This window comes from Erinaceus europaeus, chromosome 2, assembly GCF_950295315.1.
Source record: "Erinaceus europaeus chromosome 2, mEriEur2.1, whole genome shotgun sequence".
NCBI classification, from domain to species: domain Eukaryota; kingdom Metazoa; phylum Chordata; class Mammalia; order Eulipotyphla; family Erinaceidae; genus Erinaceus; species Erinaceus europaeus.
In genome coordinates, this window is record NC_080163.1 from 832836 (window position 1) to 860457 (window position 27622).

General features: G+C 63.3%; 2 protein-coding genes across 9 annotated transcripts; both read right to left on the minus strand.

The window, feature by feature from the left end:
- Window positions 1–126: 126 nt before the first annotated feature.
- TMC4 (transmembrane channel like 4) lies at window positions 127–7971 on the minus strand. Of its 7 annotated transcripts, XM_007538717.3 has the most exons (15): window positions 7780–7971; window positions 6439–6652; window positions 6001–6146; window positions 5541–5770; window positions 5019–5140; window positions 3755–3902; window positions 2550–2717; window positions 2249–2412; window positions 2021–2147; window positions 1746–1843; window positions 1345–1516; window positions 1043–1173; window positions 793–948; window positions 553–631; window positions 129–480 (listed from the first exon to the last, which is right to left on the minus strand). In XM_007538717.3, exons 1-15 carry the CDS (start codon window positions 7865–7867, stop codon window positions 415–417), a joined length of 2109 nt encoding a protein of 702 aa, XP_007538779.2. In that variant the 5' UTR covers window positions 7868–7971; the 3' UTR covers window positions 129–414. The 7 variants fall into 7 exon arrangements, with proteins under 7 accessions (XP_060028834.1, XP_060028828.1, XP_060028799.1 ...); XM_060172851.1 differs by lacking the exon at window positions 1043–1173 and having other exon boundaries at window positions 127–480; window positions 2269–2412; XM_060172845.1 differs by having other exon boundaries at window positions 127–480; window positions 793–1173; window positions 2269–2412.
- Window positions 7972–8034: 63 nt separating this feature from the next.
- On the minus strand, window positions 8035–26801 carry MBOAT7 (membrane bound O-acyltransferase domain containing 7). 2 transcript variants are annotated; one of them, XM_060172864.1, is made up of 8 exons: window positions 26615–26801; window positions 23366–23444; window positions 23132–23261; window positions 22501–22627; window positions 20396–20555; window positions 15868–16228; window positions 13171–13347; window positions 8035–8846 (listed from the first exon to the last, which is right to left on the minus strand). In XM_060172864.1, exons 2-8 carry the CDS (start codon window positions 23439–23441, stop codon window positions 8465–8467), a joined length of 1413 nt encoding a protein of 470 aa, XP_060028847.1. In that variant the 5' UTR covers window positions 23442–23444; window positions 26615–26801; the 3' UTR covers window positions 8035–8464. The 2 variants fall into 2 exon arrangements, with proteins under 2 accessions (XP_060028847.1, XP_060028850.1); XM_060172867.1 differs by lacking the exons at window positions 22501–22627; window positions 23366–23444; window positions 26615–26801 and having other exon boundaries at window positions 23132–23245.
- Window positions 26802–27622: the final 821 nt, after the last annotated feature.

The following is a 27622-nucleotide window of genomic DNA, read 5'->3' on the forward strand; positions in this document are numbered from 1 at the left end:
AGCTTACGTCATCCGCGTGTCTCCACACACCGCCCGTCGCGGCCGCTTATTGGCTGGAGCGACACGCGGAAGAGCCCGGCGCGCCACGCGATTGGATCTTGTCTGCGAAGTCCCGCCCCCACCCCGGGATGCACATTTTTGTTTTGTTTTTAATTTCTTCATTGGGGAATTAATGTTTTACATCCAACAGTAAATACAATAGTTTGTACATGCATAACATTTCTCAGTTCTCCGTATAACAATACCACTGGGATGCACCGTTTAAAGCTCGCAGGAGCCGGGCTGTTTACTGAGGGGAGAGAAGCGAGGGGCTGGGCAGACTAGCCGCTCCACTGGCTTCCCTGGCCCGAAGCACCTGGGTCTTCTCGGCGACTCGACGGGCGACGGGATCGGGATCGGGATCGGCCCGGCGGCTCAGAGGGCCTGGGCGGAGCTCAGCGCCACCGCGCGCCGTGCCAGGAAGACTTTGTTCTGAGACTCCTGCGGGTCAAGGCAGGAGAGGTGGAGGCCAGGCCGGTCCCCTCTGCGTCCCCGGGGGCCCGCCAGGCTTACCGTCTCGATCTGCTTTTTCAGCTCAGAGATGAGGCGGCCGTGGGAGTTAGCCAGGGCCACGGTGTAGGCCATGAGGATGCTAGGGCAGTCGGAATGGAAGCGGATCCTGAGACGCCTCACCCACGCCCCCGGAAGCCTGCAGCTCACTGCGGGCCACCTGGCCGCCAGGCCCCTCCTCTCTGAAAGGAGAGCAGCAGGACCCCCACCCCGGGCCTCCAGCTCGGGCTCTGGTCCCCTCACCTGGAGAGCAGCAGAAGGGGAACCGCAAAAGCCTGGGTTCCCAGGAAGAAGAGGAAATCCTGGCTGGTCTGAGAGAGGCCACGGATGGACTCTGGGATCTGGGCCCAGATGGACTCCTGGCCCCGGAAGGGGCCACACAGCTTGGACGGGGGGATCCTGACGTGCAAGACAGCGGGCGTGAGTCCGTGCCCCGCAGGAGGGAGGGCGGCGGGAAGGAGCGAGCGGCGGGCGCCTGCCTCTCGGCACTTACAGGAAAATGCTGTAGAGCACCGGGACGGCGGAGACGGCCAGGCCCAGGAGGAGGACCAGGGGAAAAAAGAAACTCGCTGCGGAGGCCCGGAAGGTGCGGGCGGCCGGGGAGCAGGTGGAGAAGAGGGTGAGCTGGCGGGGAGGGTGGGGAGAATGTAACAGCCGGCAGCCGGGGGTCCAGGCCCAGCGAGTCGGACTCAGAAGTCAGTGTCCCGTGTGCGCGTGTGTGTGTGGGGGGGCGGCACTGCACCCCGTCCAGTCTCCCACGGCTCCTTCTCCGTCCCCTCGTGCCCCAGCCCACACCTTCTTCAAGTAGAAGAGCAGCAGGAACTTGACCGTGTTGAGCAGGGGCAGCAGAGGGCAGAAGAAGCTGCCCACCCAGACCACCGTCTGCGCGTAGATGAGCCCCAGCACCTCGTCGGGCACCTGGAACTCCTGGGCGGCCACCTTGGGGCAGAGGTTGCTGCACAGCAGCCTGGGGCGGGGCGGGGCGGGGCGGGGCCGGGTCAGGGGCGGGGCCTGCAGGACGTCCCCGTCCCGCCCGTCCACCAATCGGCAGCGAGCGTGCCGAGGGGGGCGGAGCTCCCATGGGCTCCGGAGGGTGTGTCCTGGAAGGACGGGGCGGGGCCCGGGGGCGGAGCCAATCAAATCATAGGGGCGGGGTCTGCTCCCGCGGGGGCGGGGCCCACTGAGGACAGGCTCACTTTCGCGGAAATTGGATGAGCAGTGTGACCGCCAGGCCCGTGAGCAGATCGAAGAGCAGCAGCTTGTACATCTCTTGCCCTATCCGAGTCTCCCAGCACTGAGAGAAGGAAGCTGCAGGTCACTGAAGCCCGAGCCTCTGAACTTACCCGAGGCCGAAGCCCCGGAACCCGCACCACGCTTCGGTTTTTCCAACCGTCTCGGGCGCCGAACGTGCACCCACCCTGCTCCTCCTTCCCTGCCGGGGACCCAGGAGTCCCGTCCCCGCCCTTCGCACCGGGAGCTCTTCGTAGTTGTAGCCGCAGGTCTTGCAGGCCGGCGCCTCGGCATCGCCCCCGCACGTGATCTGACTCCACAGCGAGACGAGCAGCATCACCAGGGAGGCCAGACGGAGGAACACGGTCCTGGCGGGGGGAGGCGAAATGGAGGCTCCCAGACAGGCTCCAGATGTCACTGGGCCCCCGGCTTGGGCCAGAGACCCCCCGGCCCACCCGGAGGCCGGCACCTGAGCAGGATGAAGATGACCTGGTGGCTCTGGGTGTAGCCCTCCAGGGGGGCGAGGAGCTTGAACACAGGAGGCAGAACGAAGTTGACCCCCGAGACGAAGATTGATGGGAGGAAATCCACCACGAGCTTTAGCAGCGGGGCCTTCTGGACAATGGACGCCTCCTGGGGGAGGGAGCAAGAGGAAGAACCCCGAGGGAGGGGCCCTGCTTATGGTCCTTGAAGGCGCCACAGCCCCTCCTAGGATGCCGGGGGCGGGGCATCCTCCCCCCCCACGGCCAGCCGCCCCCGGGCCTCCGCACCTGCAGCTGCACGGAGGCGCCCGTGGCCCAGTAGACGCCGTAGAAGGCTGCGGCCAGCAGGCCACACACCAGCAGGTTGAGCAGCGCCCGCACCGACCACACCCAGACTTGCTGGCCCAGGGTCCGCACCGCGGCCCGGCGCCGCACGTCCGCCTCCTCCAGCTCCAGCTGAGGCCGGGAGAGAGGTGCGCGTGGGTCCCCCGGGCACGGCCAGCGGTCCGGGCAGCCACTCCCACTGGAACTGGCGCGCTACTGCCGTATCTAAGGACTAGTCATTTTATGTATTTATAAACAGAGAGGCCGGATGAGACAGCATAACAGTTATGCAAACAGAGGGGCTGGGGAGACAGCATAACAGTTATGCAAAAGACTTTCAAGCCTGAGGCTCCAAAGTCCCAGGTTCAGTCCCCAGCACCACCATAAACCACAGCTGAGCAGTGCTCTGGTGTGTCCTTCTCTCTGTATCACTCTTTCACTAAAAATAAATAAATAAAACATTTTTTTTTAAAAAAAGGGGGGCCGGATGTGGCGCACCTGGTTGAGCACACATGCTACAGTGCTCAAGGACCTGGGTTCAGGCCCCTAGTCCCCACCTGCAGGGGAGAAGCTTCAGAAGTAGTGAAGCAGGCCTACAGATGTATCTTTGTCTCTTTCTTGCTATCTTCCCCATCCTTCTCGATTTCACCCAATAAATAAAAACGAGCAAACCAAAAACCAGGCCTGACTCTCGCTCACTACGCCGTCCATCCCCCAACTAGCTCTTACAATTTGTTTTTTTAAGAAGTAAATCTTTTTTTTAATATTTATTTATTTATTCCCTTTAGTTACCCTTGTTTTATTGTTGCAAAGAGAAATGGAGAGAGGAGGGGAAGAGAAAGACTCCTGTGAAGCGAATCCCCTGCAGGTGGGGAGCTGGGCGCTCGAACCGGGGTCCTTACGCCGCTCCTTGCGCTTCGCACTACCTGTGCTTAACCCGCTGCACTACCGCCCGACTCCCTCCAGCTCTTACACTTTGAACCGTGGAGTCCTGGGTGCCACTCCTTCCGGATACTGACACCTCCCTGCGCCCCTCAACCTGGCTCTCAGGCAGAGCTGGGTCCAGTATCCGCGGAAGCCCCTCCCACTGCCCTGAGAGGCCCCGCCCCGTGCACCTTGACTCCGCCTCTGAACCAGCCCCGCCCCTGCACTAGCCCCGCCCCGCGCACCTTGAGCTCGCCCAGGATCTGGCGCCTGCGCAGTTGCACGTGGACCTGCCCGCAGAGACCGAAGTCCCAGGCGGAGAACACGCGGTGGCTGTAGCTGGTCAGGGCCCCCGACTCGGCCAACAGCGTTTGCTTCAGCCCGGACACTGAGCTGAGGGGACCCGGAGCACAGGTGTGGCCGGGCAGCCAGCAGGGCTGCAACACAGCCACAGGATGGACACCCACCCAGAGGAGACGGGACGCTGGGACGCGGGGGACCAGATCTCCCCTCCTCTCGACTGACTTCTCTCTGTCCTGTGCAACAATGACACTGACAACAACAATAATAACAAGAGTAACGACAAGGGCAACAAAAAGGGGGAAATGGCCTCCAGGAGCAGAGGATCTGTAGTGCAGGCACTGAGCCCCAGCGATAACCCTGGAGGCAAAATACAAAAGGAGTTTTTGCTGAGTGCAGTAGCCCACGCTGAGCGTGTATAGGCTGTGGCGTGGCCTCTGTGCTGGTCACTTTCTCATAATATATATATATATATATTTAAAATAATTAAAAGCTCTGTCGAGTTGGGCGGTGGCGCAGCGGGTTAAGCGCAGGTGGCACAAAGCGCAGGGACCGGCATAAGGATCCCGGTTCGAGCCCCCGGCTCCCCACCTGCAGGGGAGTCGCTTCCCAGGCGGTGAAGCAGGTCTGCAGGTGTCTGTCTGTCTCTTCCCCTCTCTGTCTTCCCCTCCTCTCTCCATTTCTCTCTGTCCTAGCCAAGAATGATGACAATAATAACTACAAGGGCAACAAAGGAATACATAAATAAATAAATTTTTAAAAATTAAAAAAAAAATTTATTTCCCTTTTGTTGCCCTTGTTGTTTTATTGTTGTAGTTATTACTGTTGTTGTTATTGATGTCGTCGTTGTTGGATAGGACAGAGAGAAATGGAGAGAGGAGAGGAGACAGAGGGGGAGAGAAAGACAGACACCTGCAGACCTGCTTCACCGCCTGGGAAGCGACTCCCTTGCAGGTGGGGAGCCGGGGCTGGAACTGGGATGAATTTATGCTGGTCCCTGTGCTTTGTGTCATGTGCGCTTAACCGCTGCACTGCCCTCTGACCAAAGCGGGAGTGAAGGAGCCTCAGGCCGAGAGTCTTGTCACTGTGCTGTCTCACCAAAAGGTCGACTTAGCTCAGAGAGAAAGCCGTCAGGAGTGGGAGCGGACTTGGGAATGGCTAGGGGCCTGAGGTGGGTCAGGGAGCCGTGGGCGGCGGGGAGGCACTGACCGGTGCAGGATGAGCAGCAGGGAGAGGAGGCCCCCAGCGAAGGTGCGGCTCAGGTAGGTGATGGCCAGGCGAGGGCGCGGCGGGAAGAACCCGTAGAAGAGCGGGGACCGTTCCAGAAATCCCTGTGGGGGGAGACCGGAGCCAGGCAGCCCCCACCCAACAGCGGGCCACAGGGGCTCACCCAGACCCAGCCACCCCCCAGCAGCGGGGCCCACAGGGGCTCCCCCAGACCCAGCCACCCCCCCAGCAGCGAGGCCCACAGGGGCCCCCCCAGACCCAGCCACCCCCCAGCAGCAGGGCCCACAGGGGCTCCCCCAGACCCAGCCACCCACCCCCCAGCAGCGGGGCCCACAGGGGCTCCCCCAGACCCAGCCACCCACCCCCCAGCAGCAGGGCCCACAGGGGCTCCCCCAGACCCAGCCACCCACCCCCCAGCAGCGGGGCCCACAGGGGCTCCCCCAGACCCACCCACCCCACCCCAGCAGCAGGGCCCACAGGGGCTCCCCCAGACCCAGCTGCTACCTCCCCAGACAGCAGGCTGAAGAGCTGGGAAGGGAAGGAGACCAAGCCCTGGAGGTGGGGGTCGTAGTGTCCACAGGTGGAGTTGTGGGTGTCTGGAGGGGGTGGGGGAGGCCCCTCCAGCCAGGTGGGCAGCAGAGCCATGCAGACGCTCAGCAGGGAGGCCAGGATGTTGAGTGCCAGCAGGAAGCGCAGCAGGGAGAAGTAGGAGGCCGTGCCCGCGCCGAACTGGCCTGCAGTCAGGACTGGCCTGAGACCAGCCAGGACCCAGCCCCTGGCTCAGGACCCCACCCACCTCCCCCACAGCCAGGGGACCAAACCTCCCCCCAGACCTTGGGGTCCACAACCATACCACACAGACCCAGAGGTCATCATCGGCCTCCTCCAGAGCCAGGGGTCCCCAGCCCCTCCTCCTCACACCCAGGGGTCCCCAGCCCCTCTCCCCTCAGGCCCCCAGATGCACCCCCAATCTTCTTCAGTGTCCACGCCCAGGGTTTGGCAGCCTGTAAGGCACGCTGAAACTTCTCCTTGGATCTTCGAAGCTGCAGGGTCCAGTGGGTCACCCTGGACCCCGAGGCCTGAGCCGCCTGGCCCCTAGCTTGGCTCTTCCTGGGAGGGAAAGGGAAGATGATCCATCTCGGGTCATAGCCAGGATGACCTCCACCTGCTGGACATGAGGCCCAGGCTTCCTACTCACAGCCCTGCAAGGGACAGAGTAAAGGACAGAGACGGGCCCTGAGGGCAGGCAGCCCAGCAGAGAGGAAAGCAGAGGCGGATTCAGACAGAAGGAAACCGAGGCAGCCAGGCTTGCGGGGAGAGGAAGGAGCAGGGCGTGCGGGGGGGAGGCCGCGGGGGCAGAGAGGGGCAGAAGTCAGGGTCGCAGCAAGGGGCAGGGCCGCACCTGTGTGCCCGCCTGGCCTGCATGGGCCAGGGCAGCTCCCGGGACGGGAGGACGTCCTGCTGCTCCTGGTGGGCGGCTTCTGCCAAGGCCTGGAAGCTGCGGTCTTCCTCCTCACCCTCCTCCTCCACGCCCCCCCAGGGCAGCACCCCTGGGCCTCGGTAGCGAACGGTGGCAGCGCTGGGGAGCTCACTCAACACAGAGGACAGTGAAGGGCCTGGAGGGGGTGGCAGGCGACTGAGGAGACCCAAGTCTGGACCCTCAGCACTCCTCCCTCAGACACAGGGGTCCACATCCCTCCTCCCTTAGACACAGGGGTCCTCAACCCTCCTCCCTTATACACAGGGGTCCACAACCCTATTCCTCAGACACAGGGGTCCACATCCATCCTCCCTCAGACACAGGGGTCCACATCCCTCCTCCCTTAGACACAGGGGTCCACAACCCTATTCCTCAGACACAGAGGTTCACACTCCTATTCCCCAGAACCAGGGGTCCCAGGTCCTCCCACACAGACCCAGGGGTCCCCATCCCTCCTTCCTCAGACAGAGGGGTCCCCCAGCCCTCCTCCCTCACACCCAGGGGTCCCCAAACCCTCCTCCCTCACACCCAGGGGTCTCCAGCCCCTCCTCCCTCACACCCAGGGGTCCCCAGCCCCTCCTCCTCACACCCAGGGGTCCCCAGCCCCTCCTCCCTCACACCCAGGGGTCCCCAGCCCCTCCTCCTCACACCCAGGGGTCCCCAGCCCCTCCTCCTCACACCCAGGGGTCCCCAGCCCCACCTCCCTCACACCCAGGGTCCCCCAGCCCCTCCCCACACCCAGGGTCCCCCAGCCCCTCCCCACACCCAGCCCCTCACCTCAGATGTCGGGGTGCCCCAGAACTCCCCTAGTTCTCTCTCCCCTGGGCTCAGGGCTCCCTCAGTCTCTTCTCCCGCGCGCGCCCGGAGGCCCACAAACCCCCTTCCCTTCAGGTCTGGGAGTCTGACTCAGGAATTTGAACCCTCTAGGCTTCTACTTCCCCTGGAGGAGTCCAGACGCTCATATCTCCCCCCACCCAGCACCCAGCGCTGCCCCTATCCCCCTTCCCCAGGTACGTGGATATATTTCCAACTTCCTGGTCCCTCTTGTTCTGGAGTTTGGCCCATAGGTCCTTCCTGTTGCTCGAACACCCAGGTTGCAGCCCCTAGACCCTCTTCCTCAATCGGGTGGGCCCCCCATCCCGGAAGCTGCTGACCGCGACCCCTCCCACCCGTACCAGGGAGCAGCGACCCAGCCCAGGTTCTGCCCCCGGGAACTTTCTCCCAGCCCCGGGGCGTCGTGCCATGTGCCCCCTGCTCCCCCACCTGCTCTGGCCTGCCGGGGCTCGGGCCAGCTCCCCGAGGACCCCCAGTCTTGAGGATTCCCCGCCCTCCGTGTCTGTGGCTCCTCCATGGCCGGGACTGACCGAGTCTGTCTCCAGGGCCGCCTGGGCGGGGACTGTCCCTGGAGCCAGGGAGGCAGGGCTACAGGTGCAGCAGCAGGAGAGCCATTTCCAGGAAGTCCTGGTAGGTGGAGCCCACAGACCAGGCCCCGTGGCCACCTGTCAGCCAGACTCACACTCTCTGTGCAATACTTTATTGGGAGGCTGACAAGCTCTGACAGCCTCAGGCAAGACACAGGGATGCTGGGAAGGGCGACACTGCAGGATGGGCGGCCCCCAGGCCTGCTCCTCGGGATGGCCTCAGTTTCTCCTTTTTACACAAGGTACAGTGGGGGGGGGGGAGCCCTCCTGGGTCTGCAATACTGCTCTGAGAGAAAGGGGAGCGAAAGACTCAAGCAACCCCGCTCCCAGGCCGGCTCTGGAGCCCCTGACCTCACAGGAGGCCCGAGGACCTCGTACCCCCAGGCGCGGAGATGCAGCTGCTGGGGTGCCTCTGAGGGGCTCCGGAATCCTCCCCAGGCCCCGGCCTGCCGGGAGCTCTCTGGGACAGGCAGCGGCGGCCCAGTTCATGGGATCCCCGGGCCAAGCGCCGAGCGAGCGGGAGGCCGCTACTCCTCCCGGAGCTTGGCGGGGCTGGGGTGGGCGGCCGGGGTCTTCCTGCGGCTGGGGCCGGCACCCCCCAGGGCCAGGCCGAGCCCCAGGGCCAGCAGGGCCAGCCCGTGGACGCAGAAGTACACGGAGGCCCAGTAGCGCAGCGTGTCCCCCAGCGAGAGCAGCACGAAGCCCATGCACATGTAGTCGTAGGCACGCATCTTCAGGAACCAGTGCACCCAGTCCCAGGCCCGCTGGCCCCCCGGGCCCAGGCGCCCCCGCATGGCCGACTCCAGCCGGGCCTCGGCCGCCAGGCACAGCGGGATGGTCAGGAAGCTCAGGTAGTAGCCAGGGTGCAGGCCATGCCAGAAGGCACTCAGCAGCATGGTCCAGGCGCTCCTGGGGCGAGGGGGGTGAGACGGTCAGCTTGGGGGCAGCTCCTCCCTCAGACCTGGGGTCCCCCAGACCCAGGAGTCCCCCAGCCCCTCCTGCCTCAGACCCTGGGGTCCCCCAGCACCTCCCTCAGATCAAGGAGTCCCCCAGCCCCTCTTCCTCCAACCTTGAGGGTCTCCCAGCCCCTTCTCCCCTAGGTCCAGATCCGAATCTCTTCCCACTCAGACCTGGCAGGGAGATCTAGTCCCAGAACCCCACCACTCAGTCATCTTCAGTGCGTCAGGAACCCACCATGCCTCTCCCAGCATCCCTTCCCTCAGGACCCCAGACAGAACCCAAGCCCCCCAGCACTTTCCTCTCCTTGGGAATAAGGGCCAATTTCTGACCCAAGAAGACCCAGGACTTTCCACCTGGGACCCGTCCCACTTCTCCCTCAAATACTTGTCCTCAAAGACCCTCCAGTTCAGGCCTGACCCTCACATCCACCAGACAGGAACCCCCAGGCTGTGCCAAGGACTGGTGGGTGGGGGCAGGGAGGGCCCCAGGGCACTAATTCTCATGAGATGCAAAAAAGACGGAGTGGTGACCCATCTCCCTGCTGCCAGGGAGAGTCCTCTTTTTTCTTTTTTTGCCTCCAGGGTCATCACTGGGACTCGGTGCCTGCACTGTGAATCCACTGCTCCCGGAGGCCATTTTGTCCCTTTTGTTGCCTTTACTGCTTATCCTTATTGTTGTTGTTATTGCTGCCGTTGTTCTTGGACAGGACTGAGACAAATGGGGGGGGGGGAGACAGAGGGGAGGAGAGAAAGACAGACACCTGCAGATCTGATTTACTGCCCGTGAAGCGACCCCCCCTGCAGGTGGGGAGCCAGGGGCTCAAACCAGGATCCTTGTGCCCGTCCTTGTGTTTCTAGCCACGTGCGCTTAACCCGCTGCGTTACCACCCGACCCCCTCCTCTCTCTTTTCTCAGAGTGGTTCCTCAAATAGCCTGTGTCTGGAAACTGATCCAGTCTTTTCTAGAAGTCAGAGAAGCCTCCTGTGAGCACTGTGGTCCAGGCACTTCCCTCCATGGACGAGAGCGTCCCCACAAGCGGTAAACCCGGCTGGCCGGCCTAGAGCACAGCTCCGTGCTTCCAGGTGAGGACCCAGCTGCGCAGAGGCGGGCACTGGGGGACAGGTGGGGGCCCGTCTGGTCTCCTGCAGATGGAGAGGCTGAGCTAACACGGGCCGTGAACTCGGCACAAATGTGGGAAAGACCACGGGGCCCTCATCCTGAAACCCTTGTCACAGCTCTGGGGACTGCACAGGCGGAGCGGAGGATGGGGGGGGGGGGTGCCAGAGCCTTGCTCTGTGTTTCTCGATAATAAAAAACCGACTAAGGTGGGAATTCTCTGCACCTCCATCATCCCGTCGGCAGGATGCCTCTGTGGGGTGTCGCTTTCTGTTCTCTCAGTACAAAGCTGTTTGCTCTCTCTCCCTTTTTTAAAAAAAAAATCTTTTTATTTATTCCCTTTTGTTGCCCTTGTTGTTTTATTGTTGTAGTTATTATTGTTATTGATGTCGTCATTGTTGGATAGGACAGAGAGAAATGGAGAGAGGAGGGGAAGACAGAGAGGGGGAGAGAAAGACAGACACCTGCAGATCTGCTTCACCGCCTGTGAAGTGACCCCCCTGCAGGTGGGGAGCCGGGGGCTCGAACTGGGATCCTTACGGTGGTCCTTGCGCTTGGCGCCACCAGCACTTAACCCGCTGTATTACCGCCTGACTCCCTCCCTCTCTCTTTAAAGACTTTATTTATTTATAAGTTGTGCGCGAGAGAAGGGGAAGAGAACCAGAGCACCATTCTGCTACACGGCTTGTCAGGACTCAAACTCAGGGCCTTCTGTTAGACTACCTCTGAGTCTCTCTCTTTTCCACTCAGGAGGGAGAGAATTCTCTGGCTGACGGGATTTAAGGAAACTTTCCCCCGTGAGGGAAGAAAACGGGACCCCTAAAACCAAGGCCCCCTGTGCCTGGCCCCTGGAGGCTCCCATCGAGCACAGTGACCGCACGGCATCTCTCCCCCTGCAGCAGCTCCCCACTGCACCCCTCCCCTCCCCTCCCCTCCGGCTTGAGTCCCCCCCCAACCCAGCGTCTGTGCCACTGACGGCTGCTGTGCATGTGGTCAGAGATGCCTCATCACACCCTACACGCAGGCCGCTCTGTGGGCCTGGTCACTGGGGCCGGGCTTCCTTCTGGGAGGACGGTCCCCCGACTTCCGTCTCCCCTCTGTGCGGTCCCTCCTCAGCACCAGGGCTTGTCTGTCTCTGCGCTGGCCAGGGGCCGGTCAGGGCCAGTCTCTCCTGGCTGTCCTCAGCAGGTGGGCACTGTGAGGCCGGGACATGTCCCTTGACTCGACTGTCTGGCCCAGGCGCTGCTCACTCCGCTACTTGGCATCCATGTGCCGGAACCACCCAGCTCACAACCTGCCCCTCAGCCCCTGGCTGTCTAATGGTCACTTGGAGCCAGGGACACTGAGCCACGGTCCCTCCCTGTTCTCACTGAGGAACCTCTTTCTGCCCAGGACATGGCCCTCCTGTGCCTGGTCACACAGTCACCCCTGGGCATCAGGCTTCACTATGGGCCACTGGCCCCTTGTCCGGGGCACCATTCCCCTGGCTGGTCCTGGAGAGCTCTGCACCTGCCCCGCTCCTGTGTCCTGTGCCCGCACCCCCTCTGACAGCCCCCATGCAAGGCCGGGGGGGGGAACACTCTTGTGGGTTCTCTCTCTCTTTCCCTCTCTCATGTTGGTCACCGAGGCTTCACGGCTGTGGACCCACTTTTTCTGAGAGGGCATGAGACTACACAGTCCTCCCAGAGCACATCTGTCAGTGGCTCACTGACTCTCAGTTCAGAGAGGTTTTGCTCTGGAGAGGCCCCTGCGAGTGCCTTTGTTATGCAAGCCTGACACGGTGCCATGGCCTCCTCTGCTGGCTCGGGGAGGCTGAGTTGTGTGCCCAGGGAGCCTGACCTCTCTAAGCTCCCGTCTCATCTTCAAATAGGAGGCACCGAGACCAGGCACCGCCTGAGGTTCTCAAGTGAACAGTCTGTACCCAAGAGGCACCAGGAGGAGGGAGATAGCTCACCCTCGGGGCACACTGCTACGTGCCAGGCACTGGGTGCAAACCCCGGAGGGACCATGGATAGCACCAAAGGGGGCTCTCTGGATGGTGGAGTGAGGCTGTGCTGTTTCTCCTCTCCCTCAATGAGTAAAGACCAGATTTCTGGAAAATGGCATCACGATCATGCAAGACTCTCCCGCCTGAGGCTCAGGTCCCAGGTTCAATCCCCAGCACCACCATCAGCCAGAGCTGATCAGGGCTTGGGGCTCGGGGGGAAATAGTTAATAGTAGTGGTGGTAATAATAATGATGACAGTAATGAGGAGGAGGAAATAAAGGAGGCATGGAGGGAGACAGCATCATGGTTCTGCAAGACTCTCCCGCCTGAGGCTCAGGTCCCCGGTTCAATCCCCAGCACCACCATAGCCAGAGCTGAGTGGGGCTCTGGTGAAGGGAATGGAGGAAGGAAGGAGTAGCATCATCCGTGAATGAGGTTTTGAGTTAATTCTCTGAAGTCACATTAAAAAAAACAAAGTCGAGAGCGTTTTGGAGACAGATCGGGGCATGTGAGGGAGCACAGGACTGGCGTGTCTGGGGCTCTAGCTTGACCCCTGGCGCGACAGGGAGCAGCGTGGCGCTCTGACCTAACTTTCTCTTTCACGTGAAGCACATACTCTACCTCCTATCAAAGAAATGAGTTTTGGGCTGGGGAGACAGCAGGATGCTTCTGCAAAAAAAAAAAAAAAAAAAAGACTCTCGTGCCTGAGCTGAGGCCCCAAGTCCAATCCCCTTAAGCCAGAGCTGAGCAGGGCTCTGGTGGGGAAAAGCGTCTTTAGGAAATAGGAAGACTTAAAGGGCTGAGATGGGGCCTCCCCCCATGACGTCAGACTTAAAGGGCTGAGATGGGGCCTCCCCAGGATCCCCCCATGACCGTCAGCCTTGCGCTCGGCACACCTGAGTGTTACCCTTGCATTAAGCCCATTGGGGAAACCGAGGGCCCAGCTAATATCTGAGGCTGTTCTGTGTCCGGCAGGGGCAGGATTCTGGAAAGGCAGGTCTGCCGGCCGGCCACTGAGACCACTTTTCCAGCAGCAGACACAGAGGGTCTCGTGCCAACAGCTCAGCAAACTACAACTCCCATGACCCTCTGGGGGGCCGAGACTGGCGCAGGGGGCGCAGACTGCCCCGGGCGCTGCTGCGAGTTGTAGTTCTGCGGCGGGCTGGCTCACCTGAAGACGTAGGAGCGGGTAGGCGCGCTCTTGTAGATGTACTGGGCCAGCCACCACTGCACCGTCATGTTCCAGTAACGCATGCCCTCCCGCACGCGCACGCAGAAGTCCGTGTTGTAGCAGTCGATGTTGCGGACGGTCTCATAGTCGTACTCCAGCGCCGCCGCCTTCTCCGGACTGGGGGGTGGGGGGGAGCATGAGGGTGGGGGACAGACATGCAGCTCAGCCGGCCCCCCTCCCGATGGCGGCTCTGTCCCGGCCCCGTGGCCAGGGAGGAGTGCATCTCAAAAAAAGCGACATGTCAAAAGCGACAGGTGAGGGGTCAGGGGCAGCCTCTGGGGTGCGGGTGGGTGTGCACAGTCCACCAGGAACGGGGTTCTCCTTGTTGGGGTCACAGAGTGACAGACAGCCACTGACAGCTAGGCTGTGCCTCTCACAACAGGCGCTCAGGGGCCCCAGGAGCCCGGGAAGGACCCCTGTCAGCAGCTGGTGCCCCCCAATGCCGGCCCTTCTAGGTGGGTGGCCTTGGTGCTGGCTAGGAGTACCATGCTCTGGACAGGCGGACCACGGTTGCCAGGGAGATGATCTCAGTGCTCAGGGCTCTGTTGCTATGGAGACGGCATGCCTTAGCAACCAGGCTTGGGATGTGCAACCAAGCTGGGGGCGGGTTCCTATGCTCTTGGTTCTCATGATGGTTGAGAGGGGTCTCAGGTGCCAGTGCCCTTAGAACGGGGGCACATCCCGGACCCTTGCTGGCTTCAGGTAATGGACAGGGGTCCCGGCAAGTGTAGAAAAAATGTTGATTCCTGTGTCCCATTTTTGGGGTGAGGGACACCCTCTCTGGCTATGGGAGCCCCCACCCATGGTTACTAGGGCAGTGGTGAGATTAGTGGGGGGGCCGCCCCCACAAGTGGTAGTTCTTGAGGACTGGGCCGCCCCCACCTGGCAGGCAGGAGTCACTCAACAAGGAGAGGCAGTGCTGCTCGCCTGTGCCAGGCCCACAGTGGCGGCTGGGCACCGAGGGGTAGTCTATGTCCACTTCCCTTAGCAGGGAGAGGCCCTGGCCACCATGCAGGGGCTGGCGTGGCTCCAGCAGGCCCGAGGTCAAGTCGGGGTTTGGGGGGAACCTTCCAGCTACACGGAGACCTCGGTGGCTGGGGCCCCCACGCTTGAGGAGCGCCATTAGGTTTCCATAGAAACAGGGGCTGCTGCCCGCCTGGGAGGCAGCACAGTAGGCAGAGTGACAGGCTTGCGAGCGTGAGCTCCTGAGTGTGACTCCCTGCACCACATACGATGCATGCAGGAGCTGCTCCGTCTCTCTCATATGCTAAAAATAAATCCCCAGAAGAAGAAAAAAGGGTCCTGGGAGGTGGCACAGTGGGCAGAGTGTCTGACCTGTGGGTGTGAGGTCCAGAGTTTTTGCTTCAGCATCACATATGCCAGGGTGATACTCTGGTTCTTTCTCATATAAATAAACCCATAAATAAATCCTACAATAAATAAATAAAAACAAGAAAAGAAAAAAAGAGGGCAGGGGGCCAGGTGGTGGCACACGTTATAGTGCACGAGGACCTGGGTTCAAGCCCCTGGTCCCCACCTGCAGGGGAAAGCTTTGCAAGTGGTGAAACTGGGCTGCAGGTGTCTCTCTCTCTCTATCTATCTCCCTACTCCCTCTTGATCTCTGGCTGTGTCTATCCCATAAATAAAGATGTTTTAATTATTAAAAAAAAAAGGATAAGGTGGTCTGGGAGTGGCACAGTGGATAAAGCACTGGACTCTCAACCACGAGGTCCCGAGTTCAATCCCCGGAAGCATATGTACCAGAGTGATGTCTGGTTCTTACTCTTTTCTCCTATTTTTCTCCATGAATAAATAAATTCTTTAAAAGAATAAAAAGGGGGAGTTGGGTGGTAGCACAATGGGTTAAGCACACGTGGCACAAAGCTCAAGGACCGGCGTAAGGATCCCGGTTTGAGTCCCCGGCTCCCCACCTGCAGGGGAGTCGCTTCACAGGTGGTGAAGCAGGTCTGCAGGTGTCTGTCTTTCTCTCCCCCTCTCTGTCTTCCCCTCCTCTCTCCATTTCTCTCTGTCCTATCCAACAACAATGACACCATTAATAACTACAGCAATAAAACAACAAGGGCAACAGAAGGGAATAACTAAATAAATAAATATTAAAAATATACATATTAAAAAAAAAGAAAAAAGGACAAGGGGGAAAAAGCGGGCATCTGTGATGTGATGACCCTTCCTCAGGGTGAGGGTGCCAGCTCTCAGCATCTGAGGGGCAAAATTCAAGGATGCCGTTTCCATAGAAACAAGGAACAAGACCTGGGGAAGACGAGTGGGGGGGCCAGGGAAGCCAACAGGGGCCTTCGGTTGCTAGGCAGGCATTTCCCTAGCAACCAAGGAGCCACTCCAGTGGGGTTTCACCTCCCTGGAGCAGTGGCCCAGGGCCCGTGAGACACCCCCTCCTCTTCCCAGCAACCAAGCAAGGCTCCGTCCCCGGGGTCAGAGGCGATAGTGGCGAGGGCATGGTCCCGAGGACAGGGGAAGGCAGGCTGCGGTGGCCACGGGGTCACGGTGACGACAGGCACGGCCTGCCCTGCTCCCCGCTGTCCTCCTGACTAGGGGCAGGGCCAGCCCGAGGAGACGGGGGCGGCCGGGGCGAGGACAGCCTCCCTCCCGCCGCCTGACCTGCTGGGGGGTGGGCATTGGAGGGTGGGGCCGGCCCCGGCCCGGGCTTTGGCGGCCACGGGGTAGGCCCCGAAGCCGGCGGCGATGCAGCCACACTCGGCCGCAATCCAGGCCACGTAGAAACGCATGCGGAAGGCGAAGAAGACGGGGACCATGTAGAAGAGCCGCTCTGGCAGCGGTCGGGCGTAGAAGGCGTCCTCCCGCACGGCCTCCAGCGGGAACAGGTGCGATGACAGCAGGAACAGCAGCCCGAACAGCGGCGCCGGCCAGGCCCGCTGCAGCAGGGGCCGCAGGCTGGGCACCGCGCCCGGGAACGGCTGCTCCAGCCAGTCCAGGTAGGTGCGGTAGCGGAAGAACGGGCCTGTGCGGGAAGGGGGACAGGGGCGTCAGCAGGGCGTGGGGAGAGGGGAGGCTGGAGGGCAGGGGGCCCGGCCGGCAGGGTGCAGGGCTTCCGAGCACGAGGTCCTGGGCTCTGACCCCTGACCCCCAGCACTGCGTGTGCCAGGGTCACTCTGGCTTTCTCTGGCATTATTGACGACAATAATCACATTACTGGGGGTCAGGCGGTAGCGCAGCAGGTGAAGCTCACGTGGCGCGAAGCGCAAGGACCAGTGTAAGGATCCCGGTTCGAGCCCCGGAGTCACTTCACAGGCGAGTCACTTAAAGGGGAGTCTGCAGGGGAGTCACTTCACAGGCGGTGAAGCAGGTCTGCAGGTGTCTGTCTTTCTTTCCCCCTCTGTCTTCCCCTCCTCTCTCCTGTCTATCCAACAACGATGACAACAACAACGATAATAACTACAACAACAATAAAACAACAAGGTCAACAAAAGGGAAAATAAATAATAAAAAAAATTACATTATTGATGTATTGTGTTCTAGGGGAGGGGTTGGTGGTGGGGAAGGAGGGGCTCTCAGGTCCTGGTGCTGATGGTGGAGGAGGACCTAGGCTGGGGTCAGAGTGTTTTGCAGAAAACTGAGACATTTTACACATGGGCCAACAACTATATTGACTGTAAATCATTAATTCCCCCCAATAAAAGTATTTAAACAGTAAATAGAAAGGGGACAGGTGGAGGCTTGGGAAGGAGGGCGAGAGAGCAGGCTTTCTCCTTGGGGGATGACTCCCACTCAGCAACTACCTGGAATACCTCAACTGTCGCTGTGCAGAGTGGGTGGGAATGCCAGGTGTAGCTCACAGAAGTTTCTCTGAGAAAACAAAAAATTAAACAAAACAAAGCCTTCAGTGGCTGTGGAGGCGGCCCAGAAGCTGACCGGCAGGACTGGTGTGCCCGAGGTATTGCCTCTGAACCTCGACTGTGTGCCCCAGTGGGGCTCTGGCCTGGCACCTCCCTGCCTCACAAAGAAGGGGGAAGGGGCAGGAAAGAGCTCAAGCTGCACAGCACCTACTGCTAGGCACGAGGTCCCCCTGCACCACATGGGAGCACCAGGGAGCCCATGGAGGGTGGGCAGGGCTGTGGGGTGTCTCCTCTCTCAGCACCCTGCTCAGCACCCAGGGAGCCCATGGAGGGTGGGCAGGGCTGTGGGTCTCTCCTCTCTCAGCACCCTGCACAGCACCCAGGGAGCCCATGGAGGGTGGGCAGGGCTGTGGGGTCTCTCCTCTCTCAGCACCCTGCTCAGCACCCAGGGAGCCCATGGAGGGTGGGCAGGACTGTGGGGTGTCTCCTCTCTCAGCACCAGGCACAGCACCCAGGGAGCCCCATGGAGTGTGGGCAGGGCTGTGGGGTGTCTCCTCTCTCAGCACCCTGCACAGCACCCAGGGAGCCCATGGAGGGTGGGCAGGGCTGTGGGGTCTCTCCTCTCTCAGCACCCTGCACAGCACCCAGGGAGCCCATGGAGGGTGGGCAGGGCTGTGGGGTCTCTCCTCTCTCAACACCAGGCACAGCACCCAGGGAGCCCATGGAGGGTGGGCAGGGCTGTGGGGTCTCTCCTCTCAGCACCCTGCACAGCACCCAGGGAGCCCATGGAGGGTGGGCAGGGCTGTGGGGTCTCTCCTCTCTCAGCACCCTGCACAGCACCCAGGGAGCCCATGGAGGGTGGGCAGGGCTGTGGGGTGTCTCCTCTCTCAGCACCAGGCACAGCACCCAGGGAGCCCCATGGAGGGTGGGCAGGACTGTGGGGTGTCTCCTCTCTCAGCACCAGGCACAGCACCCAGGGAGCCCCATGGAGGGTGGGCAGGGCTGTGGGTGTCTCCTCTCTCAGCACCCTGCACAGCACCCAGGGAGCCCCATGGAGGGTGGGCAGGGCTGTGGGGTCCCTCCTCTCTCAGCACCAGGCACAGCACCCAGGGAGCCCCATGGAGGGTGGGCAGGGCTGTGGGGTCCCTCCTCTCTCAGCACCCTGCACAGCACCCAGGGAGCCCATGGAGGGTGGGCAGGGCTGTGGTGTTGTTGAGGTGGTCTGGTGTCGGGCTGCACCGCGGAGAAGAGAGCGGACGTCCAGAGCAAAGGGGTACACAGATCTTTATTATAGGATGGGGGGGGGAGGTTTGGTTCAGACCACGTGGAGCCAGCCAGCAATGGCCGACCACGGGGGGAGAGCAGGGAGCGAGACCTCAGAGAGGGAGAGCCGAGAGCCCAGAGAGAGCGAGGGGAGGGGTGAGGGGGCTTTTTATTGGGCGACAACCAGGGGTGACGTGTAGGGCCAGGATTGGTTGAAAGGGGGCACTCTAGGATTTAGCGAGGCATAGAAAAACCTGGGGGTGGAGACTGCATCAGAATAAGTCCTCAGCAACACTGTGGGGTCTCTCCTCTCTCAGCACCCTGCAAAGCACCCAGGGAGCCCATGGAGAGTGGGCAGGGCTGTGGGGTCTCTCCTCTCTCAACACCCTGCAAAGCACCCAGGGAGCCCATGGAGGGTGGGCAGGGCTGTGGGGTCTCTCCTCTCTCAGCACCAGGCACAGCACCCAGGGAGCCCATGGAGGGTGGGCAGGGCTGTGGGGTCTCTCCTCTCTCAGCACCAGGCACAGCACCCAGGGAGCCCATGGAGGGTGGGCAGGGCTGTGGGGTCTCTCCTCTCTCAGCACCCTGCACAGCACCCAGGGAGCCCATGGAGGGTGGGCAGGCTGTGGGGTCTCTCCTCTCTCAGCACCCTGCACAGCACCCAGGGAGCCCCATGGAGGGTGGGCAGGGCTGTGGGGTCTCTCCTCTCTCAGCACCAGGCACAGCACCCAGGGAGCCCATGGAGGGTGGGCAGGGCTGTGGGGTCTCTCCTCTCTCAGCACCAGGCACAGCACCCAGGGAGCCCATGGAGGGTGGGCAGGGCTGTGTGGTCTCTCCTCTCTCAGCACCAGGCACAGCACCCAGGGAGCCCATGGAGGGTGGGCAGGGCTGTGGGGTGTCTCCTCTCTCAGCACCCTGCACAGCACCCAGGGAGCCCATGGAGGGTGGGCAGGGTTGTGGGGTGTCTCCTCTCTCAGCACCAGGCACAGCACCCAGGGAGCCCATGGAGGGTGGGCAGGGCTGTGTGGTGTGTCCTCTCTCAGCACCAGGCACAGCACCCAGGGAGCCCATGGAGGGTGGGCAGGGCTGTGGGGTGTCTCCTCTCTCAGCACCCTGCACAGCACCCAGGGAGCCCATGGAGGGTGGGCAGGGCTGTGGGTGTCTCCTCTCTCAGCACGCTGCACAGCACCCAGGGAGCCCATGGAGGGTGGGCAGGGCTGTGGGGTCCCTCCTCTCTCAGCACCCTGCACAGCACCCAGGGAGCCCATGGAGGGTGGGCAGGCTGTGGGGTCTCTCCTCTCTCAGCACCAGGCACAGCACCCAGGGAGCCCATGGAGGGTGGGCAGGGCTGTGGGGTCTCTCCTCTCTCAGCACCCTGCACAGCACCCAGGGAGCCCATGGAGGGTGGGCAGGGCTGTGGGGTCTCTCCTCTCTCAGCACCAGGCACAGCACCCAGGGAGCCCATGGAGGGTGGGCAGGGCTGTGGGGTGTCTCCTCTCTCAGCATCAGGCACAGCACCCAGGGAGCCCATGGAGGGTGGGCAGACTGTGGGGTGTCTCCTCTCTCAGCACCCTGCACAGCACCCAGGGAGCCCATGGAGGGTGGGCAGGGCTGTGGGTCTCTCCTCTCTCTGTTCCTGCTTCTCCTCTCTCTCCTCTACATACATGGAATAAGAGTCTGAGCTGGGGACTCTACTCAGTTCTATCATATCTGCACAAGCCTGTGGTTTACTCCCAACACCACATTAGAGAACCCGAAAGAGGGGGGAAGAGACAGAGAGAGAAAGACAGAGAGACTGGCTGACTGTGCTGCCACCTATCTCGGGGTGCGGCCTGTGATAAGGGCTGAGAAGAGCCCTCCCCCAGCAGTCACAAGGGAAGCTCTGAGACGCCGCCTGAAACCAGAACCCGCGATAAGCTGGGAACATGCCCTTCCCGCGGGTGGCAGAAGTATCGAGTTCACGTCCCTCCTGTATCTCCTGTGGGAGTCGCTCGGCGGAAAAGCGTGTCTCTGAGCTGGGGGAGCCGGACTGCGGCCCGATTGGTGGGGCCGAGGTTGCGGACACTCACCCGTCATGATGCCCACGTAGCAGTAGCTGTAGCTGAGCGTCTCCGTGAGGGAGGGCACGTCGGGCAGCAGCCCCAGGCCGGGTTCCGCGCCGAAGCCGGCGGCCATCTGCTTCCTCTGGGCCAGGTGCAGGTCCTGCACCTCACTGGCCAGGCTCACCAGCTGGGGGAGGGGCACGGGCAGGTGAGCCCCGGCCATGCGCATGCCCACCGGCAGCCCAAGGCTCCGCACCCCTGCAGCTGAGCGTCAAGGACCGGGAAGGGGTGCGGGAGGAGGGTTCTTCAGGCCTCTATCTGGAGGGGCTTCCTGGGGCTCCCGGGCCCCCAACCCCTGTGTCCTGCCACTTGCGCCATTAGTCACCGTCAGCTCTACTTCCAGCCTGCACATCTGACCCCTTGAAGACCCAGGTCTGCCTGGCACCCCAAGTCTCACACTTCTAAAGCAGAATGGCCCAGCACTCCCCAAACTGGGTCCCCCACCCAGATAACTGCTTCTTCCCAGCACCCACAGCCCCCGTTCAGTCAGTGCTGCAGCCGGCAGGAGGCCTTCTGAAGGGGGGGCGCTCCCACTCCCTGCCGCCCCCCCCCCCCCCCCCGGCTCTTGGCTCTGTTTCTTCCCTTCTTCCTCTCCCCTGCGTCCTGTGTGCCGCCGTGGGACCCCAATGGTTACCCCAATGCGGCATGGCCGCTGGGACCATGACATCTCGAGTTGGGCTGCCCCGAGAGCCTGCAGGCTTTATGCAAGAGCCCTGGGGCAGGACATAGCTCTGTGGGGTGGGGTGGGGTGTGTGCGGCCAGGCTGTAGTCCTGACACAGAGCTGCCCTGGCCCAAGAGGAAGCTTGGGGGGCTAACGTCTTTCTCTCTCTCTCAATCAGAAGCCAGAAAGGCTGGGTGGCAATGCACCTGGTTAAGCACACAGGTTACAGTGCTCAGGGACCCAGATTCAAGTCTCTGATCCCCACAGGCAGGGGGAAAGCTTCCCGAGTGGTGAAGCAGGGCTGCAGGTGTCTCTCTGTCTCTCTCCCTATGTCCACTACCCTCTCAATTTCTGGCTGTTTCTATTAAATAAGTAAATAAAGATGATGATGATGATGATAATAATAGCAAAAACTGGCGTGTGACCAAGGCTTGGTGCCCTCTGCCCTGGGGGCAGCTCTGGTGCTGTGGGGCTCCCCCCACCAAGAGTCAGCCCAAAGCAGTGACACCCAAGCTGTGAGAAAAGAAAAAAGACCCAGGAATGGTGCAACTGTGCACACAGGAGGTCCAAGCTCTGCAGAGAGAAAGAGCGAGGGGAGGGAGGGAGAGTGAGGGGAGGGGAGAGAGGAGAGAGAGGAGCCCTCCTATTGTGTCACACCATGTCACATCTTGCCCTTTCTTCCAAAATTCTCCAGAACCTGCGAAAACCTCCAGAACCTGCGTTTTGAAACAAGTGTCTGGTCATGTGATCTCTTCTGCCTCCAGCCAGAAAACCTCTGTTGTGGCACCCGACTCCTCACCCTGACCGACTGGCTCCCATCCTCCCTCACATGGTTGGACACGGACAGCCCCATCCTGCCACACCGGCTACTGCTCCCTGGGTGCCCCCACACTCCCATGGGGAGGGGAGCGGGCCTGGATCCCCTGCTCTGCTCCCCACCCTTCACCACAGCCCTGCTTGGAATCTGTACTAAGTGCTGGTGGGGGGGTGTGACGGGGTGGGGGGCTCCCAGGGGGTTCAGCTAGTCCTGGGAGTGCACCTTCACCTCCTCGGCAAAGGTCTTGCGAGTCTCTGGCACTGCTGCTGGGATATTTCCTGGGAGGGGAGTGAGGGGGTGAGTCCACAGCTGTCCCCAGGGACTGGGAGATAGGCAACACCCACCTGCAAGGGGCTGCCAGGGGAGGGTGGGGGTGGGAAGGTTACTGGAGCAGGTGAGACTGGGGCTTAGCTGGAGGAGGCGGGGTGAAGGCGGGCATGGGAACGGGCGACTAGGAGTGAGGGGGCAACAAGAGGAGGTGAGAACGGCCATCGGCAGGAGGCAAGGGGAGGCTAACCCTGGAGGTCAGCTGCGGGAGGGGGCGCCCCGGGGGTGAGCTGGGGGTCGTGAGGGCTGGCGGTCGGGAGTCTGACCTTCAACGTGAGCAGCAGCTGCACGGCGTTGGTGAAGGGCGTGGGGGTGGGCAGGCCCAGCAGGCCGAGTGCTCGGAAGAACAGCAGGTAGGAGAAGGTCCAGGCCAGGGCCAGCGCGTGGCAGGAGCTGGGCAGAGGCAGAGGCAGAGGCTGGCTGTGGGCACGGGGGCTCCCCCTCACCCCCGCAAGCTGGCTACAGACCCTCCCCAGGCAGGGACCAAAGGAAAAGGGAGACTGACTGCAACGGGGGAGGTGGAGGCAGAGCCGCGGAGGACGTGGAGGGGCCGTGGGAGGCTTCAGGTCTGACCCTCCATCAGCCATCTCTTCTGGGTCAGGGGAAGAAGTGAGGGTGGGGGGGGGGAGGAGACGGGGGAGGGGGGTGGAGAAAGACAGAGAAGACACACGTGAATGCGGAAGACGAACAGCTAAGCCACCGTCTCGTAACCGGGGCTTGAGATGTTGACGCAGAGACAGAGAAACAGTGATGGGACCAGGAAAAGGGAAAGGACGCCAGACAGATGAGACAGAGACAAAGAGATGGAGAGACACAGGAAGGGGTGAGCAGATGGGCGGGCGGGGAGGGGACACAGGCCGCTCTTTTCTCTCTCCCCAGCCGCCATGCCGTCCTCACCACGGCTGGGCCTGAATCAGCGCCCAGGTGCCCAGGATGGTGACGACGGAGTGCAGGGTGTGAGGGCCGCAGGTGAACAAGGTGATCCCCAGGCCCACAGCGGCAGCCCCCCATCTCTTCAGCCCAGGTCCTGCAGGGAGAAAGGACGGCATAAGCCTGGAGCCGGCCAAGGGGGCCCCTTCCTCTGCCACCACCCCCCAACTTCATCTCCCACCACAGGGGAGCCTGACTCACCCGCTTTCTTAAAGAGGAAGCCGATGGGAATGGAGATAAGGAGAACCATCAGATACGTCCGCTCCTCTGGCGACATGGTCTGGGGGGGGGGAACCGAAGACTGAGGAGCTGGGTTGCCCTCTCCCACCTTAGCTCCCAGGAACGCACATGCCAGCGGGTCCGCCAACCTAAACGCCAAAGCTGCTTGCCTCTGTACCCCGAGAGACCAGGCAGCTAAACGGGGAACCCTCAGAAGGCCAGATCTGCCTGTGTCCCCACCATCCAGGGTACTCAGGGACCTCCCTCACACCCAGGGGTCCCCAGCCCCTCCTCTCACACCCAGGGGTCCCCAGCCCCACCTCCCTCACACCCAGGGGTCCACCAGCCCCTCCTCCTCACACCCAGGGGTCCGCAGGCCCTCCTGCCTCACACCCAGGGGTCCCCAGGCCCCTCCTCCCTCACACCCAGGGGTCCCCAGCCCCTCCTCCCTCACACCCAGAGTCCCCAGCCCCTCCTCTCACACCCAGGGTCCCCCAGGCCCTCCTCCTCACACCCAGGGGTCCCCAGCCCCTCCTCCCTCACACCCAGGGGACCCCAGCCCCTCCTCCCTCATACCCAGGGGTCCCAGCCCCTCCTCCTCACACCCAGGGGTCCCCAGCCCCTCCTCCTCACACCCAGGGGTCCCCCAGGCCCTCCCTCACACCCAGGGGTCCCCAGCCTCTCCTCCTCACACCCAGGGGGTCCCCCAGCCCCTCCTCCCTCACACCCAGGGGTCCCCCAGCCCCTCCTCCCTCACACCCAGGGGTCCCCAGCCCCTCCTCCTCACACCCAGGGGTCCCCAGCCCCTCCTCCTCACACCCAGGGGTCCCCAGGCCCTCCTCCCTCACACCCAGGGGTCCCCAGGCCCTCCTACCTCACACCCAGGGTCCCCCAGGCCCTCCTCTCACACCCAGGGGGTCCCCCAGCCCCTCCTCCCTCACACCCAGGGGGTCCCCCAGCCCCTCCTCCCTCACACCCAGGGGTCCCCAGCCCCTCCTCCCTCACACCCAGGGGTCCCCAGGCCCTCCTCCCCCACACCCAGGGGTCCCCAGCCCCTCCTCCTCACACCCAGGGGTCCCCAGGCCCTCCTCCTCACACCCAGGGGGTCCCCCAGCCCCTCCTCCCTCACACCCAGGGGTCCCCCAGCCCCTCCTCCCTCACACCCAGGGGTCCCCAGCCCCTCCTCCCTCACACCCAGGGGTCCCCAGCCCCTCCTCCCCCACACCCAGGGGTCCCCAGCCCCTCCTCCCTCACACCCAGGGGTCCCCAGCCCCTCCTCCCTCACACCCAGGGGTCCCCCCAGCCCCTCCTCCTCACACCCAGGGGTCCCCCAGGCCCTCCTCCCCCACACCCAGAGTCCCCAGCCCCTCCTCCCTCACACCCAGGGGTCCCCAGCCCCTCCTCCCTCACACCCAGGGGTCCCCCCAGCCCCTCCTCCTCACACCCAGGGGTCCCCAGCCCCTTCTCCCTCACACCCAGGGGTCCCCCAGCCCCTCCTCCCCCACACCCAGGGGTCCCCAGGCCCTCCTCCCCCACACCCAGAGTCCCCAGCCCCTCCTCCTCACACCCAGGGGTCCCCAGCCCCACCTCCCTCACACCCAGGGGTCCCCAGGCCCTCCTCCCTCACACCCAGGGTCCCCCAGGCCCTCCTCTCAAACCCAGGGGGTCCCCCAGCCCCTCCTCCCTCACACCCAGGGTCCGCCAGGCCCTCCTCTCACACCCAGGGGGTCCTCCAGCCCCTCCTCCCCCACACCCAGGGGTCCCCAGCCCCTCCTCCCTCACACCCAGGGGTCCCCAGCCCCTCCTCCCTCACACCCAGGGGTCCCCAGCCCCTCCTCCCTCACACCCAGGGGTCCCCCCAGGCCCCTCCTCCTCACACCCAGGGGTCCCCAGCCCCTTCTCCCTCACACCCAGGGGTCCCCCAGCCCCTCCTCCCCCACACCCAGGGGTCCCCAGGCCCTCCTCCCCCACACCCAGAGTCCCCAGCCCCTCCTCCTCACACCCTGGGGTCCCCAGCCCCACCTCCCTCACCCCGAGGGGTCCCCAGGCCCTCCTCCCTCACACCCAGGGTCCCCCAGGCCCTCCTCTCACACCCAGGGGGTCCCCCAGCCCCTCCTCCTCAGACCCAGGGGTCCCCAGCCCCTCCTCCCTCACACCCAGGGGTCCCCCAGACCCTCCTCCCTCACACCCAGGGGTCCCCCATCCCCTCCTCCCTCACACCCAGGGGTCCCCCAGCCCCTCCTCCTCACACCCAGGGGTCCCCCAGCCCCTCTTCCCTCACACCCAGGGGTCCCCCAGCCCCTCCTCCTCACACCCAGGGGTCCCCCAGCCCCTCCTCCCTCACACCCAGGGTCCCCCAGCCCCTCCTCCCCCACACCCAGGGGTCCCCAGCCCCTCCTCCCTCACACCCAGAGTCCCCCAGCCCCTCCTCCCCCACACCCAGGGGTCCCAAGGCCCTCCTCCCTCACACCCAGGGGTCCCCAGCCCCTTCTCCCTCACACCCAGGGGTCCCCCAGCCCCTCCTCCCCCACACCCAGGGGTCCCCAGGCCCTCCTCCCCCACACCCAGAGTCCCCAGGCCCTCCTCTCTCACTCCCAGGGGTCCCCAGCCCCTCCTCCCTCACACCCAGGGGTCCCCCAGCCCCTCCTCCCCCACACCCAGGGGTCCCCAGCCCCTCTTCCCTCACACCCAGAGTCCCCAGCCCCTCCTCCCCCACACCCAGGGGTCCCCAGCCCCTCTTCCCTCACACCCAGAGTCCCCAGCCCCTCCTCCCTCACACCCAGAGTCCCCAGGCCCTCCTCTCTCACTCCCAGGGGTCCCCAGCCCCTCCTCCCCCACACCCAGGGGTCCCCAGCCCCTCTTCCCTCACACCCAGAGTCCCCAGGCCCTCCTCTCAGCACCGCCGTCTGATCCCCGTCCCTCCCTCCGTCCCTCCGCGAGAAGCCTGCTCTCCAACCCCGCTCCCCACCACTCGGGAGCGCAGGCCGCCCGCACGCAGCCCTGGGAGCTCAACACCCTCTCCGAGCCGATGTTGGGGTGCAGCACCCCTCGGGGTGGGCGCACCCGGCGTGCGGCAGGTCTCCCTCCCTCGCAAAGCCACAGGCTGTTGCGCCACCTCCTGCCCCGCCCGGCCCTGCCCGCGCCGCTCCCGTGCCCACCGCCCCCGACCGCGCCCCTGAGCCCGCAGCCCCGCAGCCCCGCGCCCCCGGCCCACCGCCCCCGACCGCGCACCTGAGCCCGCAGCCCCGCGCCCCACGGGCGGCAGGTCTAGCCCCGGTACGGCCACGCCTTCCCCGCCTAGCACGCCCCCGCCTGCTCCGGTCCAGCTGGGCTGCGCGATCCGGGTCCGGCTGCGGGGAGCCAAGCGGCTCCGGGCCGGCGGGAAGGAGCCGTGGCCGAGCGCGGGGACCGGGAGTCCGCAGCTGCACCGGGACCCCGACCGCCAGCCACGAGCACGACGAGGGGCGGGGCCCTGCCGGGGGCGGGGCCTCCGCTTGGGGTCGGGAGGCGGGGCCACGAGCTTCCGCTTTCGCCGAAGAAAGCCGAGTGTGCTCGGTCCGAAGTCGGAAGTGGGCGTGGTCTCGCGCTGGGCTTTCTTCGGACGGGGCCGAGTGGCCTAGGATGCCACTCGGGAGGGAGCGGGGCTTCAGTCTCGGGTTTCTCTCGAGACAACCGAGCTCTCCGAGACCCCGCTCGGAAGTGGGTGGGGCCATCACTCGGCTTTCTCCGGAGAGAGCCGAGCGCTCGGGGACCTCGCTCGGAAGTGGGCGGGGCCTCACTGGGCTTTCTCCGGATAGAGCCGAGCGCTCCGAGACCCCGCTCGGAAGTGGGCGGGATCTCACTCGGCTTTCTCCGGAGAGAGCCGAGCACTCCAGGACCCCACTCGGAAGTGGGTGGGGTCATCACTCGGCTTTCTCCGGAGAGAGCCGAGCACTCCGTGACCCCGCTCGGAAGTGGGTGGGGCCATCACTCGGCTTTCTCCGGATAGAGCCGAGCACTCCGTGACCCCGCTCGGAAGTGGGCGGGATCTCACTCGACTTTCTCCGGAGAGAGCCGAGCACTCCAGGACCCCGCTCGGAAGTGGGTGGGGTCATCACTCGGCTTTCTCCGGATAGAGCCGAGCACTCCGTGACCCCGCTCGGAAGTGGGCGGGATCTCACTCGGCTTTCTCCGGATAGAGCCGAGCACTCCGTGACCCCGTTCGGAAGTGGGTGGGGTCATCACTCGGCTTTCTCCGGA

Bases quoted from the DNA above. Each gene is read 5' to 3' on its own strand.
- TMC4 (XM_060172816.1), bottom strand. From the start codon at position 7,867: ATGGAGGAGCCACAGACACGGAGGGCGGGGAATCCTCAAGACTGGGGG. The intron at 5,771-6,000 runs GTGCATCTGGGG...TCCTGACTGCAG, and splicing joins GACACTGAAGAAGATTGGGG to GCCAGTTCGGCGCGGGCACG. The intron at 2,148-2,268 runs GTCATCTTCATC...TCCCCCCGCCAG, and splicing joins GCTACACCCAGAGCCACCAG to GACCGTGTTCCTCCGTCTGG.
- MBOAT7 (XM_060172864.1), bottom strand. From the start codon at position 23,441: ATGTCGCCAGAGGAGCGGACGTATCTGATGGTTCTCCTTATCTCCATT. The intron at 16,229-20,395 runs GTGAGTGTCCGC...CTTCCCGCACAG, and splicing joins CTACGTGGGCATCATGACGG to GCCCGTTCTTCCGCTACCGC. The intron at 8,847-13,170 runs GTGAGCCAGCCC...CCCTCGCCCCAG, and splicing joins ACCCGCTCCTACGTCTTCAG to GAGCGCCTGGACCATGCTGC.